At 41.2% G+C, this 21719-nt stretch overlaps 2 protein-coding genes across 2 annotated transcripts in view; both read right to left on the bottom strand.

The window, feature by feature from the left end:
• Positions 1–21719, bottom strand: part of LOC124142445 (multiple epidermal growth factor-like domains protein 10) — an 81875-nt gene that overhangs the window by 43574 nt on the left and 16582 nt on the right. The gene's annotated exons all lie outside the window — the stretch shown is intronic.
• On the bottom strand, positions 787–20805 carry LOC124142421 (organic cation transporter protein-like). Its single transcript, XM_046510882.2, has 11 exons — positions 20523–20805; positions 16841–17007; positions 15563–15735; positions 9776–10006; positions 8595–8797; positions 7478–7744; positions 6330–6464; positions 4121–4206; positions 3074–3191; positions 2845–2917; positions 787–2605 (listed from the first exon to the last, which is right to left on the bottom strand). Exons 2-11 carry the CDS (start codon positions 16989–16991, stop codon positions 2450–2452), a joined length of 1593 nt encoding a protein of 530 aa, XP_046366838.2. The 5' UTR covers positions 16992–17007; positions 20523–20805; the 3' UTR covers positions 787–2449.

Genomic DNA, 21719 nt, shown 5'->3' with positions numbered 1-21719 from the left:
TAACAGACAACTATGCATATAAATCTGGTTTTATTCAGAGAAAAGTATTGGCCCCAAATTAGTTAAGCAAGGTGTAGGCCACCATGATACATTAGCAATAGAAAGAGAACTTCAGACCACCTTATCACTGTCCAGATACATCTGATCGTTATCATATCCGGTGGTGCTCAAGAGTTATGGAAACTTTCTTAATTACACTCAGATAATTTTACTGACATTACGATTTCACCAATTTTGTTTCCCTTCTTGCGGATCTGTTTTTTTATGTATTTGAATCGGAATTTCCGCTCGGATTGGCAAAGTCAAAACAAGGTAAACTGGCCACTTCAGCTTCAGGTGCTGAAATTTGATCTTGATGTCATACGTGAGTAGATTAATGTATGCTCTATATTGATTGCTTGATCTAACCTCGCGGTTTTAATGTTTCTGATCTTTGAAAGTATACATATGAACGTCTGCACTGTTACATTAGATTTACTTCAAACTTCGGTCGTACAAAATAACGCGCAACTTTACACAGTATGATCCTTTAAATACGAGCTCTGCGCCACCTGCGTTTGTGTTGCTGGTGTGAAAATGTGGCATTAGTGATCCACTGCAGCAGAACTTTCAACACACATGAATTATGTCCACATGCAATCATTTTTTTATATTGAACAAGGCTTCTAAGTGATCAAGAAATGAAATATCAAAATTAGAATTAAAGTTTGTCCAACCCTTTTCCTAACATGTTAATGCGTAAATAAAACAAAGGGGAAAAATATAACAATATTCATTTTATTGTCTCTGATTATTCTACGGGGAGTTTACATTCACTTCATTTCTATAACAACGGTCAGTATATCCACAAAGTAAGCTGCATAGTTTTACCTGATTAAAAAAAATTACGTCCAATAATGCATTTTACACACAGTGTGGGGTGGTGGGGAGGCCGAAAATTCGATTCCCCTCATGGTTGCGATGTTTGAATTCCATTCTTGGTGTTCCACACTGCGATAATGCTGGAGTTAATAATCATGTTCACTCACTCAAATACCAATAAACGGAAAAGATCTGAAGGGCGTAAAAACACAAGGCAGCTATAGGAGTCATACCATACGTCAACATCTACAATCAATAACCATGTATGCATTAAAGCATATTTGCGTTAACTCGAACTCTATTACATGTAACTAGTTATATATATAGTCAATACATCAAGCGTTATACATAATACTATAAAAGAACCAAACATGATAATGTAACATGTTTGCTTGAATCCTTTAACATATGGAGTTATTAGACCATTATTCTCTAATACCAAATCTACTATTAACAGACATTTCTTATGTTTCTGATAATAATACAAGTATGGCTTTAATGGGGGACAATACCACTGATCGAGTCACAACATTGTCATTATCACTCGAGCCAACATATACCTGACTGTGTACACGTTGGAGCATGTCTCCATTTGACCCGTAGTTGTCAATTTGGACCTTGGAGAATTGTATATATTTACGACCTAAGCGATACGGTTGTGTCGATGTGTGGTAAAGACGATCGTCTGAGCGCTCATATCGCCTCGTGCAACTCAGCTCTTGTGGGTAGTGCACTATTGCCAACATGAAATTATATCTCTCTTAAAGATGATATCTTGATATCCTTCATGCTGTTTCGGTGCCGGATATAGTCACATGATTTCAAACATACGAGGGTCACTCATCAACCGCTGAGACCCACGTGGAACGTGGAACATAGTCTGACATATTGCCTTACATACCGTCAGCTATCAACTTTTACACTTGTTGGCGCTGAACGTTTGCTAAGGTGTGCATTATGTCTGCGAACAGCAGAGATAAGACGAGCTTCATACTCCTCAAATGTGTACACGAAGCTAACTGTTTATAATTGACTAATAAGATAAAGACCATGTAGCGTAAGGCATTGGTCCGTGTACAACGTAAGTGGTTAGTCGTTCAAGAAGTTCAGTTTACAAATGGCAACTAAGCCTGACTACGACCCTTACAACATGCTTGATTAGTATTAAATATAACCATTCCACTTTAACGATAACGGGGCTTGGAGTCAGCTGGTGGTTACAGCATTTGCTCGTCAAAGCCTGGTTCGAGTCACGAAATGGTTACAGTGTAGGAGTTATCTTGGAATAGATGCTTTTGGTGTTACGAATATGACATCATGAATATTATTCATGCACATGTAGGCTGGTTTGGTTATGAATCTCTATTTGACTGTGCTGTGTTCACACATATTTCACTGAAAATGGATATTGAAAATAAAAATTACATAACATGAAAATCGTAACTTCGAATAATGTATAATTTACAATTTCTTGCGTCTGACACTGAAGTGTTCACGCTGATGATTCTTTGAAGATGGTTTTGAACTATTCGCATATCTTTGGATATTATTATTCCAACGCGTACAGCTTTGTTTTATTGAAGTAGCGTTAACCTCTTGCGGGCGCTTTACCCCACGCCTTGACGTCCTCAATTGTCTGGGGAAGTTCTCGTCCCTCTGCTTCAGGGAGCATATAATTGAGCGCGGCTGTTACCAAGCAGGCTATCCCGAAAATAGTTCCAGGAGCCCAGGGAGCAATAGCTGCCTGAAAAAGAACACATCAAAATTGTCACATCATCTTCATGCATGTAGAAACCAATGCAATAAATGCATGTAGTGTTTTCACTACCATTGCATATGGACAATGACAGTTCTACTGCATATCATAGTTAGTTTGAGACAACGGTATTCTTTGGATCATAAGGACATGTAATTATAAATCAGGATCAATTGAAATGAGAGAAAATATTAAAGAATAGGATAGGATGTTCAATGGGTTCTTACAAGAATAGATATGAAAGGCGCGATCATTCCTCCAACCCTGGCGGCAGTCGATCCAGATCCCATACCAATTGATCTATAGGCAGAAATATCTATGATATATGCACAGTATGAACATATCGGTATATCAGAACATTGTAGTATATGAACAGCCACGCCTAGTTTCAGAAGGTCATGTGCCTTTTACATATCCTAAGATATTTAGGCTAGTTTTCTGTTTGTTTAAAACAACCTGAGATTCGTTGGATAGATCTCCGGCGTATACGCAAACATCCCGTTAAAACAGGCGGCGTTTCCAACTTTTCCAATGAAGGCCAAGACTGTAGATGACGTCAGTGCGACTTGGCCAGCTGAAACAGGTCAAAGTATCCAGTATTTGATCGTCGGTTAGTGTTTCCATGGGACCTTTTTGCGTCAGTCAATGAACAAACAACGCTTTGTCTTTTGACGCAAATAGTGAGTCCATTTTGAAGAGAAAGCAGTGGAAAATGTATCCTAAATATTCCCATGTTGATCCAACCTTTCACAAACCTCGATATCTTCTATTTACCACTAATGGAATACATCCAACCATTTAAAGAGAAATTTACCTATGAAAGTATATTTGTAAATACATTACTTGTAAACGGTTAATGCATGTGCACACCATACGCATATGCTGCATATTCATGAATAAACTTCACTGCTTATCAAACCGTGCGGCGGGCGCTACCGGTAGAGCAGGACATGCTTACCCTTTTCTTGTTTGTGTGTTGTTTTACGCCGCACTCGGCAATATTTCAGCTATATGACGGCGGTCTGTAAATAATCGAGTCTGCATCAGACAATCCAGTGATTGATATCATGAGCATCGATCCACGCAATTGGGATCGATGACATTTATCAACCAAGTCAGGGAGCCTGACCTCCCGATCCCGTTAGTCGTCTCTTACAACAAGCATAGTCGCCTTTTACGGCATGCATAGGTTCCTGAAGACCTATTCTACCCCGGATCTTCACGACCCTACCCTTTTCTTGGACAACGTTACATGATACATGTCGTGGACAACGTTACATGATACATGTCGTGGACAACGTTACATGATACATGTGGTTCACAAAGTTACATGATACATGTGGTTCACAACGTTACATGATACATGTCGTTTCCAGAAGTATACCATGAAGATCGGTACAATACATCACATACCCAACACTGGAGAACAGGTTATACTTAACTTTTATGTAATTAATACATAATATAATTGTGCATACATTTAGTGATATTAATTACTCTCACCCGCCAAGCTTTTGATTACTGTAGCCATGAGAAGACACACACCGGCAACACTATGGAAAGTAATGAAGAATATTCTCCTTCCCCATCTACATTGAGAGAACAGTCAGTATAAGCAGTGTTATTTCACATAGAGAGATCAATATAAGCAGTGTTATTCCCCACAGAGAGTATATGTGCAACACAAACATACGAATATTGCCAATGCATTAACCAAACACTTGGAAAATGACATTAATTTTTAAAAATAAAAAAACAGTAAGTTGGTCTTAACGCCGCTGGTAACAATACTTAGTAATATCACCGCGTGTTAGATAACTGTAGGAGGATAGCCCGAAGTGACGCATGCCTAGATCGCAGGTGTTTACCACATTGATATCGTGGAACCCAGAAACACGGTTATGACGAGGACAAATAATTATCGTGGTGAAACTTGGATTCGAAACCACGAACAATGAAACTGCACAAGACTTGTGACTTAATGTCCCTGGACCTCCCATACTAGGAATTTTAAAAAGAACAAGGAATATAGTTCTCTCTCTCTCTCTCTCTCTCTCACTCTCTCTCTCTCTCTCTCTCTCTCTCTCTCTCTCTCTCTCTCTCTCTCTCTCTCTCTCTCTCCTCAACAACATTAGTTCCTGTGACACCAATATTTATATTATTTTTCAAACAAGTAAAGTTTGGTTTTTAATATTGTAGTTCATGTATGGAATCAAGTCACAAAAACGCAACTGCTACAGAAAAGCATTCATTCCATGCTAAAGTTAACTTTAATGGAAGCCCCATGCATTTCACTACCCAAGAATGGGTACAAAAACATGTGATTTAACGGGATTCCATATGCAATTGTTTAGCATCGTGCTGACAACAACCACTCAGAAAAACAACATAATTACGCCATTATTCAACATTACGAAATGCCACGCGTGTCCGAAAATGAGCGTCTGCGAGCCATTGGTATGCTTGAAGCAGGATCGAGTCAACGTGATGTTGCAAGACAATTTAACGTCCACAGAAACACCATTAGGTGTTTATGGCAACGTTGGCAACAGACGAATGCAGTCAGAGACCATCCTCAGAATGGCAGGCCACGCGTAACCAATAATCGACAAGACAACTGGATTCGAAAAACACACCTACGAAATCGATTCCATTCAGCAACAGTGAAAACATCCCTGGCCTTCGACGAATATCTTCACATACCGTACGTCGTCGCCTCAGATGTGCAGGGAATGTCGCCAGAAGACCCGCCAGACGTCCTATTTTGACAGAAAACCACCGTCAAGCACGTCTACAATAGGGAAGACAGCGTCTCGTTTTAACCTAAGCCACAGCGATGGTCGGATTCGAGTGTACCGACGTCGAGGTGAACGTTACGTCAATCATTGTGTCATGGAGGAAGATCGGTTCGGGGGCGGCAGCGTTATGGTATGGGACGGGATTACAGCAAGACAGAGGACCCGTTTGATAGTGGTAGAGGGAAATCTCAATGGACAGCGCTACCGCGACGAGATAATCCGGGCCTGTTGTTCTACCGTTTTTACGTCGTCATTGCCTAGGCATTACCTTTCAACATAACAACGCCCGGCCTCATATTGCTCGACTTGTCCAGGACTCTCTTCAACAAAACAACGTGAATGTCATCCCCTGGCCCTGTGGGATGAGATGGATCGGTGCCTTCGACGTCAACCACGTGTTCCAGGAACGTCCTCCATCAGTTATGGACAGATATCCCACAGGACTTTGTGCGACGCCTGGTCCATTCCATGAGACGAAGATGTTTTGCTTGCATAGCAAGCAGAGGTGGACACACACGCTATTGATTTGTAAATTGACATTTTGGCATGCTCATGTTTTTTTTTATGAAATCATGCATTTTCTGTATGCCAGTATGGCAAATTAAACCATTTGAACACTAACAGGAGTCTTTTATTTGTTGCAAACCGAAATTGTTTCAGATTTGGTAAAAAATCGAACTTTGCATTAGATCTTATTCAATGTCACAGGAACTGTTGTTGTTCAGTATATATAAATATTTTCTTGATGACGGTGATAGTATATATACATCATAATACAGAAGTTGTATATCCATAGAACTCTCGCCCTTGGTCATTATACCAACACTAAAATGCCACTTGATCAAACTAAGAAGAAGTTTAATAAATTGTCTTTGTAATGATAGTCAGAAACAGACAGTTAAGTAGATATCAACCTTCTTCCGACAAACCAGAAGAGTGGACCTGCTGGTACCTCAGCCAGCGAGTTGAGGAGGAAGTTCAGATAGAAGTCATCAGTCAGAGATGAAGCTGTTAGATAGAGGCTGAAGTACGTCAAGCTATCAACCAACCTGCAACATTGTCACATTTCATCTATCATAATTTGGGCGGTGTGGAAGCCTATTCAATGCGTTCGCGCGTCCAACCGAAAACTGGGATACACATATGGTGCGTGTACCCTTTGATTTGGATGTGGTATTGTGAAGGTTGAGCCTCGGATTCGAACCAAATTAGTGACTATGACAGCTAAGTATGATAATGGGCGATGTGTCTTGCATGTTCAAACAAGGGTCATTAGGAGATGACATATCCCTGGTCTGTTGCAATTCGGAAATGGTCTACTTTATCCCCTTTTGGTTCCTTGCCACTGGATACCTTCAGTTCCTTGAAAAAATAATAATCCTGTTCAGTATTTGTCGAAATCACAAATCATCAAAAGGCAAAAGGTCACCACCAGACTGATCCGTACAGCTAGTTTGATCCAGACATATGCACCGGTTTTGTAGTTCTACTTCGGTAACGAGACCAACCCTCATTTTCAGTATAAGTCAAACTTGTCGTCATGGAAACAAACTTAAAAATTCCCAATTCATGAAAAGGCACCATTTCACCATTTGATCGATCTCAACAAGAAACACTTAACGGTTTTGGAGTCATGCTCCGGAAACAACTTGCAAAATCATGAAAAAAAAGAAAAGAAAAAGCAAAAAATCCGAAATCATCAAAATGCACCAGTTCCCCACGAAACTGATCTATATAGAAAGGGTCAGCAAGAAATATTTGCCTCTGCCTCAGAATTGACCTTTTACGACCAGCAGTAGAATGCTTGGTGCCTATTGTATTCCTTATCCCAACCGGACATTTCATTGGAGATGCATTGGGTGAACTGACATATATACGGAACTACCAATGCAACTTGCTATGCTCGTTATATCCGTACACAAATCAACGTAGACGTGACGTCAACATTTCTTAATCCTTTAAGACACATTTTTTTGGTATGGAGCAAAAGAGCGCAGTATTCATGTGCCCTTGTGTCACTGGTAATCTTGGGTGACACCCTTAATAAAGTTGATATACTCACCAAGAAAACCACACAACAGTAGTGATCTTCAACATAAACCTGGTCCGCACCAAGTCGAGGCAGCTGTATTTCACGACTTCTGATGGTGTTTCAACGTACTTCTGTTTCGTGCTGCTCAGTTCAACAGGTGTATTTTCAGCTCGAATACCGGGTAATGCTACATTTGACACGTCGACCTTGTTCATCCTGGCTGCCCTCTTGAATATAGCAATGGCATTTTTGGCCTTCTTGTTCGTTATCAACCAACGAAGGGACTCCCCCATGAAGCTAAATAATTGAAACGTCATAAGTGCATATATATATATATATATATATATATATATATATATATATATATAACGCTTGTTTTCTTCGTTTTGATGAGGCGTACATATGTTTATGTCACCTACATGGTGTTCTTTAGAGTCTGCATACAATTAAGGATGTTTTATAAGGTATGCGTACTTTGATTCATCTAAATATATTGTTGTTTGTTTTACGCCACAATATTCAAGTTATATGACGGCGGTCTATAAATAATCGAGTCTGGACCAGAAAATCCAGTGATTGACATCATGATTATCGATCCACGCAACTGGGATACGATGACAGGTATCAACCAGGTCAGCGAGCCTGCCCAACCGATCCCGTTAGTCGCCTCTTAAGACAGGCATCGTCGCCTGTGACGGCTAGCTGGGTTGCCGAAGACCTATTCTACCCTGGATCTTCACGGGTCTCTAAATAGACTAGTTTTAATGAAGCAGAAAACATCAGCGGAAATTGTTTTATTGCGCTGTTGATAAATGTCCCAGCGTTAGGATTTAATGATAATAATAATAAACTGACCCCCTCCCCCCCCCCCCCCCACCCCCCCCCCACCCCACCCCCCCCCACCCCCATCCCCCCCCACAACTCAACACACACACACACAATATGCACCACAGTAAATTGATAAACAACATTAAACACGTTCATGTCAAACGAAAAAGATGCGATATAATCTGTGCAATATTATGATTACGTTTGTGAAAAAGGAATACTTGGATGGCACCCTTCTATGAACTGATTCTTTTTTCCACATAACTTTTCGGCATTGCATATTTTACGGATTTTTGAATTAACAGCACAATGGACTTACACAATCTGGAGAAGGACAGTGATGGATACAGATACAAAACAGAGCTGCAGAGTTCTCCAATCCATATCACGACCGAAGTAGGCGGTTCCCGTGAGGAGTATAGTGCAGAAACTCCATACCAAGGCGAACACTGCAGATACTCCTACCCGCCGGTTCATCGGAAATAACTCCATCACCATTGTGCTTGTTGTCACCACAATGCCCTGTATCAGCCAAAACAATCGGATTTACAGGAACACGTATCAGCGAGCCTTGAACCTTTCTTAATATGAACATCATTCAGAAAAGAATTCCCTCAGGTTATTCAATTTGTGCATCTATGGTGCTATACCTCCATCACACATGGATACTGTCGGGAGCATTTGACTAATACAATCAAAATGCATAGTTAATGCAGTGGCTATAATCTTTTACCTTGTTGTTGATGGCAATCAGACCACCATGACTATCAAGGTGAGATATTTATGCTGACAATAGAGACATGTTGTCTTTATGCTGACAATAGAGAAAATGAGAGGAAAGTATAATTATCCCTTTAATCTAAATTTATTTTGACTTTTTGGAACTCATTTACCCCTGGACTTATAAACGTCAAATGCTACCTGAGCGTCTTAGTCCATCATGTATAAGATTGAAGTAAATTTATTTTTTTTGTCTATCGTGTAAAGTCGCAATATTCTAACTACATGACGGCGGTCTGTAAATACTCGAGTCTGGACCAGATAATCCAGTGAGTATCATCATGAGCATCGATCTACGAACCTGGGATACGATAACATACATTAACCAAGTCAGCCAAGCTGACCACCCGATCCCGTCAGTCACTGTTTACTGCAGTGAGTGTGGATACTTAACTGTTGACCGTGATAGGGTATCAGGTTTATGTCTCAACAAAAGTTACTGAACTTGAATTAATGAACACCGACCTTAATCCCAATGAACTCTCAATGAACCGGTCAGAAATTATGCAAATGTCTCTTCACATCCAAGGTGTGACTGAAGGTCAAGTACACCTGGCCATGTATATGAGAGAGTAATTACATTGCAGCAGGTGACATATCTTCTTCCCGTAAGGGTATGGATATATGATTATGGAAGTACTTGTAATGTTACTTAATGCCGTTCATAAAAACATAACAAACTGCTGCAATCTGTTTGTGGAAAATAAGTATGAGTATTACCTGTTGAAAAATTCCATTCACCATTCTCAGAGCAGTAAATGCTGCGATATTCGGGGCGAACGCCAAGGCAACCCCGGCACCGGCGGTCAACACGTGTGACATTACAAGGAAAGGTTTCCTCCCGAATTTGTCCGACATTACCGAAACCGTGACAGCGCCAATACCCTGCCCTAAGATGAAGAGAGACTGGGGGAGGCGGGCGAAAAAGATATTCCCGCACACGAGATCCCACTAAAACAAAAATAATGATGTCCGTCTAACATAGAAGTTTCAGTTTGTCAACAAACATATCTATAGACTGAGAGCGTTGTGTACTTTGTGATAACGCATTTGTTGCACCCAGTCAATGGGAAATGTATATTGTTTCCAGTTTAGGGATGGTAGCCGTTGTTAAATGATTAAAATGATTTCCTCACATTCACTCCCCTCTCAGGATCAAAACTCTCCCTTCAGGATATAAACAGTCCTCCTCAGGATCAAGTCACTCCCCACGGAATGAATACAAATACACATTTGTTTGATTTTGGATAAAATAATCCAAAAGGGACATAAAATAACACAGTAATTATCCACAGAGTTGTTACCATTTGTATCGTGTGTGTATGTGTTGTGGGTGTGACTGCTATTCACATGTTGACGAATGGTGTTTTGTTTCTCATTATCAAACGAACCGCGCATAATTGTTGCAATGTCCCATTGAAAAAGAAAACCTCGAGTCACATTTTTTTCCACTGAAATTTTAGTCAATGATATATTTTTCGACTAATCCATGTTCATAATATATATACTCAACAACAAAAGTTCCTGTGACACCAATATTTAAGTGTATTTTTCAAACAAGTAAAGTTTGTTTTACACTATTGTAGTACATGTATGGAATCAAGTCACAAAAACGCAACTGCTACAGAAAAGCATGCATTCCATGCAAAAGTTGACTTGTATTTAAGCCCCATGCATTTCACTACCCAAGAATGGGTATAAAAACATGTGCGTTAACGGGATTCCATATACATTGTTTAGCATCGTGCTGACAACAACCACTCAGAAAAACAACAAAATTACGCCATTATTCAACATTACGAAATGCCACGCGTGTCCGAAAATGAGCGTCTGCGAGCCATTGGTATGCTTGAAGCGGGATCGAGTCAACGTGATGTTGCAAGACCATTCAACGTCCACAGAAATACCATTTAGGTGTTTATGGCAACGTTGGCAAAAGAGGAATGAAGTCAGAGACCATCCTCGGAGTGGCAGGCCACTCGTAACCAATAATCGACAAGACAACTGGATTCGAACAACACACCTACGAAATCGATCCCAGCCAGCAACAGCAAGAAGCATCCCTGGCCTTTGACGAATATATTCACAAACCGTACGTCGTCGCCTCAGATGTGCAGGGAATGTCGCCAGAAGACCCGCTATACGTCCCATTTTGACAGGAAACCACCGCCAAGCACGTCTACAGTGGTGCAGACAGCGTCTACGCTGGACGGCCATGCAGTGGGGACAAGTTCTATTCACTGACGAGTCTCGTTTTCACCTCAGCCTCACATCAGCCACAGCGATGGACGGATTCGACGTCGAGGTGAACGTTTGTGTCATGGAAGAAGATCGGTTCGGGGGCGGCAACGTTATGGTATGGGGTGGCATTACAGCAAGACAGGGGACCCGTTTGATAGTGGTAGAGGGAAATCTCAATGGAAAGCGCTACCGCGATGAGATCATCAGCCCTGTTGTTCTACCGTTTTTACGTCGTCATGGCCCAGGCATTACCTTTCAACATGACAACGCCCGGCCTCATATTGCTCGACTTGTTAATGCTGTTAAAAAAACGCGAATGTCATCCCCTGGCCGGCTCGCTCCCCTGATCTCTCACCAATCGAGCACATGTGGGATGAGATGGATCGGCGCCTTCGACGTCAACCACGTGTTCCACAGACACTTCGAAACATGCTCCAGCAGATATGGACAGATATCCAACAGGACTGTGCGACGCCTGGTCCATTCCAAGAGACGAAGGTATGTTGCTTCCATCGCAACCAGAGGTGGACATGTGCGGGAAAGGGGATAAAACGATTGAGACATCCACAGTGATAAAAAAAACACAAAAGAAATGCCACGACTCACAGTCGAACAACGTGAACGAGCCTTGGGTATGGTACAGATGGGAGCCACCCACGCCCATATTGCACGAACCTTCGGTTGCTCCCGTGTTGCCGTTACCAACTTGATGCGACGTTACAGACAGACAGTGCGAACAGGCAGACCCAGGGTGACCACGCCCCATGATGACCGGTCCTTGCGTACCTTGCACCTCCGAAATCGCTTCCTGACAGTGACGTCATCGGCGACAAATGCCTTAGGTCACAGGGTTAGTCGACAGACAGTGACGAGGAGACTCAGGGCTCATGGAATCAGGGCTTTTAGACCATACAGAGGACAGCTATTGACAGCGGAACATCGTCGTCTGCGATTGAGATGGGCCCGGACTGTACGACGTTGGCAACGACGTGACTGGCAGAGGGTTGTCTTCACTGACGAAAGTCGATTCTGTATGTTTAGGGCTGATGGAAGACAACGTGTTTACCGCCGAAGGGGTTAACGAACGGCGGCGTGTTGCGTGCAGGAGGTCGTACCATATGGTGGAGGGAGTGTCATGGTGGGGGGAGGGATCTGTGGGCAGGAGAGGACACCGCTGGTCATCGTTGACGGAAACTTGACAGCTCAGCGTTACATGGATAACATTCTTCGTCCAGTTGTCCTACCATTTCTCCAACAGCAGCCACGTGGTGTCATTTATCAGCATGACAACGCTAGAGCCCATACAGCCAGAATTGTCACTAACTTCCTCGCAGCCAACAACGTCAACGTCCTGCCGTGGCCTGCACGCTCACCCGACATGTCCCCCATAGAACACCTCTGGAACTTGATGGATCGTCGTGTTCGACAACGACCACACTCTCCAGCCAACCGGCAAGAACTGATCTTGGCCCTCCAAGAAGAATGACCTCAAATCCCACGTGACCTCATCAGACGACTGACTTTTTCTGTGCGTCGAAGAGTTTTTGCGTGTATTGAGGCATTTGGTCGTCACACACGCTACTAATGACTTGTTATTGAACGTGAGCGATTGTTTATGTACTCTGCCTATTGTCCATGATTCTGAAAGCTCGAGTTTTGTACCACACCCAACTTTGGGGGGCTCTGGCGTCATCCTCGGTCGCGGTATGATTGTCATTTCCAGTGTTGATTTTGTTGATATATTGATCTTCTCAATACACTTACTTCATGCATGTATGTTTTGTTGTTTTTGAGCAAGAGTGATTTTAATCTCTGGTAAAGTTTATTTTGGACGTCAGTTTATATCATTGAAGTAAAGTAAAGTAACATTTCCCAAAGTTTTTGAAAAATAACTCTTCTAAAATATTGTTTGTATTTTTTGTTTGTGTGTTGATTAACGTGGTACAAAACAATATTCCAGCTATATCACGGCGGTCTGTAAATAATCGAGTATTGACCAGCCAATCATGTGATTGACATTATGAGCATCGATCCACGCAACTGGGATACGAAGACATGCATCAACCAAGTCAGCGCGCCTGACCACCCGATCCCTCTTACGAGAAGCATGGGTTGCTGAAGACCTATTCTATCCCGGATCTTCACGGCTCTACAATAATGACACATATACATAAATATATATATATGAGCATTTATGAACAATTTAATACACATTTAGATTCATAAAAAAATCATAAAGATAAAAATATAAAAAATATACGTAAATATATACATGAGCATATCTCTCTTTCTCTCTCTCCCTCTTTCTCTCTCTCTCTCTCTCTCTCTCTCTCTCTCTCTCTCTCATTATATATATATATATATATATATATATATATATATATATATATATATATATATATATATATTGGTTTACAGTTGAACAAGTACGTTACAGTCTTCCATATTTGAACGATGGTACTAAGATGTTTGCAATATTACCGACGCACAACGAGCAAGGGGTCGTACTGAATCCTGGATAACAATGGATATGTTAATAAGAGATGCTGCTGCAACAATTTCAATGTCCATGAGTTAACATGTACCAACTCCAGTCCTTCCATTGACAGGAAGGATCGGAAGTATACCAAGCCATCATATTCATAATCTGAACGACGGGTAGCTCGTAAAGCATCAGGGGAGTGGTTGTATCCTGCGGGTAGTAACCCGATCCTCCTACACCGGCCTACCTGTTGTTTGTTATATGAAATTGAAAAGGAGCTCGACAATTATGCAATTGTGATCAAGGAATGAAGTACGGGGAGATCAACAATATTGCAATTACTTACTCTACTATATAAATCGCCGCGAATAGCTGTAATATTTGCTCGCCCATCCACTAACATATGGAACGAGACAGTGTATATGTATTTTTTCAACAGTTATATTGATGATTGAAATTAAATAGACCAGTTCCCCCGGCATGTAAACGGACTGTTATAATTAGCAACAGGTCAAGAACTTAGAACCTTTAGTAGCTTATTCAGCGTAGCGCGTCCGCCTGACATTTATGAATGGTCAGCCATTTTTGTATGCAAACAGGTCAAAATATTTCTTTGCCAAAAACAAAACGAGGGATTCCCCAAAATTAAGTTAAATATCAGGCATATTGATGATCTGATATTGGAATCGGAATTATACACTGGACTCCGCTTTTAGCAGGGGTTTGTTTTATTATGGAAAAGTTGAAAAGTCAAATATATTTTGGGGTTAATAAATTGGTACTTGCTCGACTCAAAGAGAAGGCTGCACATTTCTGAAACTAACTATGATGGACTGCGTTGAAGGAGTTGATTGCTAAATAGTTTTCTACATAATCCCCTCTGAGGTCCACCACACACTTCTGCGAATGATACCGGAGTGCCTCGACAGAAATGATATCATTGATATTTGCATTATGCTTGCCAGACTATTCATTCTTTAAGTGTTGGAATAGTTCAAAGCTACAGTCATGTGTGGCGCACATGGCGACAAAAAGCTTGTGCACACCATTATGCAGAGTTCCACGTCGTCTAGCTATGGTATTCTCCTGCACCAGTTGTCCATCAGTAGGCGTCCTTTGGAAATCCCAGAAAGCTGAAGCTGTCATCTTGCCAGTTGATGGAACAGACTTTGCCTTCTTCAGAAGATACGTTAGATGTTTCTATTTTTGATGTGTTTAGTCCCTGGCTGACAGAGGTGAAATCGAGACAAATTCCTCAACATAATCGGTTGGGTCTGCTTCATAATGACATAAATTGTCACGAGGGATTATGAACGGTTCTGCTCAGCAGTTAGAAGCCTTGGAACCCCAGCGTGCTGACATTTTTTTCAAGCCTACATGTAATTCATTCCTCAGAATGTTGTCAGATACCTCATGTATTGGCATGGATATATGTCGTGTGGTGAGCCGTCGATCACCAGCAATCATTTCATGTATTTTAACAAAAATTTGCTCAGAGGTGGCAGTGGACGTTCTTCACGATCTTGGATCATTTTGTAGGCTCTCTCATTCACACATGAACTCCATTGCCAACTTCGTAACGGTGGCAAAGGAAGTAGCATCATCAATCTTTCTTTTCAATTTTTAATCATAATTTGCATCCTGTTTCGCGTTACGATATTTTTAGGGAAGTGAAATTTTACATAACATCTTTGGTGTATGCATATTTTTTAAACAGCTGCAGTCCCGTGTTAACAAAAGTTGCTATAATATGAAATATTTCGGGAAAACGCATTACCACTTACCTCTGATACAATGGAATGATCTTTCTGCACATCATATGTCCAAGCACTACAAGTATGTTTTGAGGTGACGTTGGTGGTGGTGTTTTGTACTGACACGTCACAGGTGCCGTAGTTAGTGTTGCTGTTGTTGCCATAAAGCGGCGTCACTTCACATTGTTGTTTCACGGTCTGTGCTGTTGAAAAAACACATGAGTGTTCCTTATATTATAGAGTATATTTCTTGCTGTTACCTTAAATAACAGACAGGAAAACAATAAAAAGGTCAGGAGCAGAACGACAAGTACTTTCAAGAATAGAAACACAATATATACAAATACAGATTTATATTTACTTCTTATTTACATTTAGTAAAATAAGCCTACCTTCAGTTGACCCCTTATCAATAGTTTGTATGAATAACGTTGTAGCAAATAAATGAATTGTTTGCTTGTGGTGATTTAATCTGTCTAATAAGACAAGGCCAAATGTATGCTTGTATGTATGTACAGTGTATTTCCAACGTGAAGTACTACATGAAGGGACACTAAAATCACGGCCCGCAGCGAAGGAACCTTTTCAAAAGTCCTCTCGCGGCAGATCAGGTGTACAGATTATACATGTGAACGATACCTCGACAAAGCACAGGGTAAATCACGATTGAGAGCGACGACAAACGTAGGCATAATAACATATCAGACAAGCACTCGTCCTTTTCACCGGGACGAGCCATGCTATAGATATATAGTGAACAGGTTGTTTTACACGATGTTCGTTTATCATTAATATGTGTATTTGCAAATTAAATGTAAACGATACGCTTTCCCCCCTCGTGAGTGACACATTAGATAGGATAATGCAAAATTGAAGCTATGTATTTAAGTATATTTCTTTAGAAACACGTTTACTCTTTTTCGACACTAATTAGATATTTTGTTATCGAGTTTCGCATTTCGTCATATTCGTGACAATCATCGCCTATACTAGGAACATTAACTGTGAGGATTCCAGGGGCGAATAGGTGTACTCTGTCACATACATGACAGAACAGGGGGCTCAGGTGGGACTGTCACTATTTATACCACTAAAAAGGATTACCTGCAGCAACGGCGTCTGTGGGTCAGCCTCATATGTTGACGTAGTTACATTAGTGTTTACATTCTCGGCTTCTGGTAAAGCTGTTACAATGCCGAATGTACCTGCACAGGTTGCCTGTGCAAAGATGTACTGTTGTCGTGACGACCGCTTAAAGGTCAGTTTGCTCACGCTCTTGTCTTCACGTAAACCTAAACACAAACATACCTATGAACACGAAGTTCAGGAGATGGAAACAAAACGACAGATTTCCAACGGCAAGCAGCGCAGCTTGAAACAGCTGGTAACGTCCCAGTCCGCCAAGTAGATGAAGGACGCTATCAATAGTCCATGGTGCGTTCTGATTGTCGTCGGCCATAATATAACTAGAATCACTGAAACAAGACATAAGACATTCTCATGTAGCATTTCAGGGTAAGGTGAGAAGGTGATTTATTGTTCTAACGCTCCAAATGTCGCGGGTTGTCTTCTGTGCATCAACGGGAGGCAACGAATGCCGAGTCGTTTAAAGCACTTCAATCCTTTATGCAGAGTTGCGTCCCTTGGGCATGCCAGAAACCTAATAGTATGATTGTGGGTCCGAGACCTGGTTCGCTCCGATTATGTTCTGAGGTTTGTCAGCACCATACCCGTGCTCGTGGGTATAATAGGAATAATTTTCAAAGCGGCTTTAAACCCAACAAACCCACTCACTCACTTAAATAGAGATTAGAATAAAAACGTGTGTCATACTGATTTAAATGGAACAAGTGCTAGAATTCTTGTTTTTCCCAAGCGAGACAAACATGCAAGTGTAATAATTTCCTCCCACACGCCGTGATATAACTGTGTTACTACTTAAAGCTGCGTTGAACTGAACTCGCTCACTTTGTATCGTTGTGTGAATAATTAGGTTTTCAAACGTCGTACACATCGTGTAAAATGGCACACGGAATGTAACTACAGTCGCTTTTAGTTTTATCCTACCTTACGGGTTCATGAGTCATGGCCATCTCCCACATTGTCTTAAGCCTCATTCATATTCATATCTGCCCGAGGGTAGTGTTTGTTTATTCTTCTTACATGTACATGTGTCATGTGTCAGATGTGTGCGCTGTATGTGCTCATTTTGGTATCAACTGTCTCCTGTGCTGCTGTGTTTTTGACAGTGTTATTCATTAATCATACAAACTATCTTTACCGGTAACCAAAAGGTAAAACTGGATAGACAAGGAAGTAAAATTTGAGGAGGGTACATGTTTGGATAAAGTTAACATGAGTTTATAGAAATATGAGGTGGGGTGAAATGGAGATTAGTGTACTTATATAGCGACGTGAATGCAAGTGTATGTGTGGAGTGCAGTTGTATAGCGCTAGTCGAGTTGTATAGTGCTAGTGATAGTGCTAGAGATACAGTGCCGCAGGGCATGGGCACACTACAGTATTCTGGCCCCGAGCTGACCATTCCTGGTGTTATCCACTAAAAACCGAGCGCCAGACATGGTAACAACTATCATTAAAGAACTATCATCTAAAGTCTTTCGTATGACGCGGACGGGGATCGAAACACCGACCTTCCCCTGTCCGGACAGACGCTCTATCCACTACATCACGGAGACGGTCGATAGAAATATGAATATGAAATATGAATGCTTTGCTAGTTGCAATTGTACAACTCCTAATTGTAATGAAGAAGATGTTCATCCATATGTCTTATCCTTACTTAGTTCCCCAACTTCTAAATGCCTCACAAAGACGTAGTTTAAGACAGCTATGTTTTAAATAAGTACACATGAAACATGCATCCACTGCAATGCCGACATGTTAATATTTGAACATTTACTTGATCATACGTACTTCAAGAAAGCAAATCATTAGAGCTTAAATATTGCATAAAAACCATGATGGGGTGAACAATGAGTGTCTGTAGTATGTGCAAGGTAGTGGTGGTCATTTATGGACGATACAAGGCAATGGTTAGTAGCCAAAACTTTGCACTTTATGCAGCAAGTAATGATGTGTGACAAACGCTCAACGTCAATCAGGAAATACTGGTACTAAAGCCTTTTCGTGTTTTAGGAGTTTGCCTGGTCATACGTTTCATCCCGTAGTGCAGTGGTAATAACATTTCAGATCTGCACATGTTTCTCTTGTATCATTTAAAATAACAAACAATGAGAAAAAATATGCATCTTCAGTTTGACGCATGAGTGATACAAGACCGCTATGCAAACTCAACTCTACACGTCTAAAGGCAGCATATGAGACAACCGGAGAATGCGCCCCATAAACAAAGAAACCAAATCAAGGTTACAGTGTTTTCTTCACTGTAGACACCCACACTACATGTACATTAGATTTCACATGGGTTATACTTAAATTACATGAATAGAAGACCAGTGAAGATCCGGGGTAGAATAGTTCTTCAGGAACCCATGCTTGCCGTAAAAGGCGACTATGCTTGCCGTAAGAGGCGACTAACGGGATCGGGAGGTCAGGCTCGCTGACTTGGTTGATACATGTCCTTGTTTTGCGAGGATCGATGCTCATGATGTCAATCACTGGATCGTCTGGTCTAGACTCGATTATTTACAGACCGCCGTCATATAGCTTGAATATTGCTGAGTGCGGCGTTAAACAACAAACAAACAAACAAACATGAATAGAAGCATCTATCCAAAGACATAACGATATATACAATGTGCCCATGAACAAAACATGAACCGAAATGTGATTTCAAGGCAACCATACTAAACGTGATGATCGGAAATGTTGGGAAAATTTGAAGACACACACACACACACACACACATACATACAAACACAATATCATGTTCATAAATGAACAGTGGTATGTTATGGTCAAAGGTTATAGCAATGTTACGGTTCCCAGCTTACTGTAAACTGAATCCTATGGTATTTCGCATACTAACCACGTACTGAACAGCAGCTGATAAGCGCAGGTGACTAAATGAGTCAAACATTGTCGATATGGCTGCTGAGTAGATGTCGAAATTGTAGTGGTTAATGACGGACGAATGGAAGGATTCAGGAACAGACTTCAGTTTGAGTGTCAATTATATCGTTGTTATATTTTAAGATTGATGTTGTAATATGTCGGCTTACAAGATATTGTTTACATGTATTCCCCGTGCAATTTTATTTCCTTTTCAATTCTGTATAAAAGTGTACATCTACTCTAGATATCGTGTTGTACGATTACCATAGCTGTAAAAGTGTTTAAGATAAGTATATATGCACACTTTGGGTGAGAAACGAGTATGAGAAAAGTAGTATCAAGCATATGTGTGAGATCGAATTCCAGGTCCGCGAGTGGATACTCCGTGGTAATAAAACCTCAGGTCAGATAATGGCGGAGTATTTTTCTGATTGTAATTCGTTGATGTGTTTCTCGTGCTTCGGGCGAATTCACTTACGTCTGTGCCGAAAATGTATACTTTCCGTGTGTTTAATAAACGTTCTCTAGTTTGTAATATCACCATCACCTAGATAATCCACAGACATGATAAAAAAACAACTTTTGTTGAGGGTCACACGAGATATGAGTCGTAAGCAGTAAACAGGATGACGTCACTCATGACTGTTGTATTAATGCTCCCTGCGATCATGAGAATAGAAAATATTTGCTTCGATTCTGAATTGGTGCGACGGTAGAGTATGTAAGAAACAGATTACTACACTCCCATCTGTCATATACCATTTATACAACTCGTAGCTTAAAACGTATCAAACAAGCTTTCGCCCTTTAGATGCATTTTGAAACAAACTTTAAGATAAATAGTACCTATTCTAATCTCTAAATATGCAATAAAGTAGAGTTACATAATTAAGGGAATAACTATAAAAATAAATGTATATATTAATAAGGAATAAATGAAAATGCGATATACCTGGTCTGTGCAGAGGTAGAGCAAGAGAGCGCGAACGTTCAACACACACCTGCTCAGCGTTGTGGCCACAAAAGGAGATCCCGCCCTGGTCGGGACGACCTGGAACGTAAAACAGCCTCATGGTGTCACTAGACTTTCATTTGCTCGTAAACAACGTGCAGTCTTTTGCCTCGTAGCTATGAGCCTGAGAGTTATTGCCCCGACTCAGAAATCGTGCTGCCTGTTTTTGTGTGTGGCAGGATATGAAGGATTTACACAATCCAAACAAAAGAAACGCATACGTAGTACGTAATCAGGTGAAGTTAAGCAACGTCAGTCTCTGAGCATGGCCACGTTCAGCAGCTTGACTCCTGAGAGTTTCTAGGGCTTCGGTCTTGCCCAACACTGAAGCACATGTACCACATGTGGTGTCTCCTTTGGCAAGTGACTTTGTTCGAAATGTGTCTCTGTTCACCCAGCAGTTTGTGGGTACCCGGTAGGATGAGATGGTAATTATAATGTGGCTGTTAACCGTCTAGCGCCTCACAGGCAGCATGGATTGTATACTCCGCAGGGATCTGAGAATGCAAATCGAGTGCTCACTGATCCATTGACTGGGGTAATAATGTAAGCGCCATGAGCACACGAGCTGGTATGGAGTTTTGCGCCATACAAATGGACTCATTATTATTATTAGTAGTAGTATTATGTAGTTCAATGAACCTGACTACACAAAAAATCAGGCATATAAATTGGATATATGCTATTAGAAAATGTTGGTGGTCTGATATTCGACAAACGGTGGGTCAAACTGCAAGCGATTGTCGATTTGCAATGTCTTAAACGGCATTGTTTTCACACTTATCTTTCAATCATTGACCGCCAGAGAAAGGTGTTTCAACAGGACAACGCTCCACCGCACACAACTCGTGACACGATGGACTACCTTCATAATGCCGACATCAACGTTTTGCCCTGACCGTCGAGATTTCCAGATCTCAACCCGATCGAACAACTCAGGGATGAACTCGATCGACGTGTACGTCAACGTCAGAACACGCCGCAGATACTCCCACAACTGGCCAACACGTTACAAGCAGAATGGCGTAGAATTCCGCAGGACAGAATTCGTACACTTATCAAGTCAGTACCGAGGAAATGCAGAACCGTGATCGCTGCCCGGTCACACGAGATACTGAGTTCAGTATATTAAGATCA

This window comes from Haliotis rufescens, unplaced genomic scaffold, assembly GCF_023055435.1.
Source record: "Haliotis rufescens isolate VD_foot unplaced genomic scaffold, xgHalRufe1.0.p SCAF_1, whole genome shotgun sequence".
Classification (NCBI taxonomy): domain Eukaryota; kingdom Metazoa; phylum Mollusca; class Gastropoda; order Lepetellida; family Haliotidae; genus Haliotis; species Haliotis rufescens.
Note: the sequence above shows the minus strand (reverse complement) of the source record. Positions and strands in the feature narration are given on the sequence as shown.

What these genes read in the sequence shown, in the direction of transcription:
- LOC124142421 (XM_046510882.2), bottom strand. Translation starts at nt 16,991, where the DNA reads ATGGCCGACGACAATCAGAACGCACCATGGACTATTGATAGCGTCCTT. An exon ending in CCTGAACTTCGTGTTCATAG is followed by an intron (nt 15,736 to 16,840) that starts GTATGTTTGTGT and finishes TTTTTTCAACAG; the next exon opens with CACAGACCGTGAAACAACAA. An exon ending in CGCCTTTCATATCTATTCTT is followed by an intron (nt 2,606 to 2,844) that starts GTAAGAACCCAT and finishes GTTCTTTTTCAG; the next exon opens with GCAGCTATTGCTCCCTGGGC.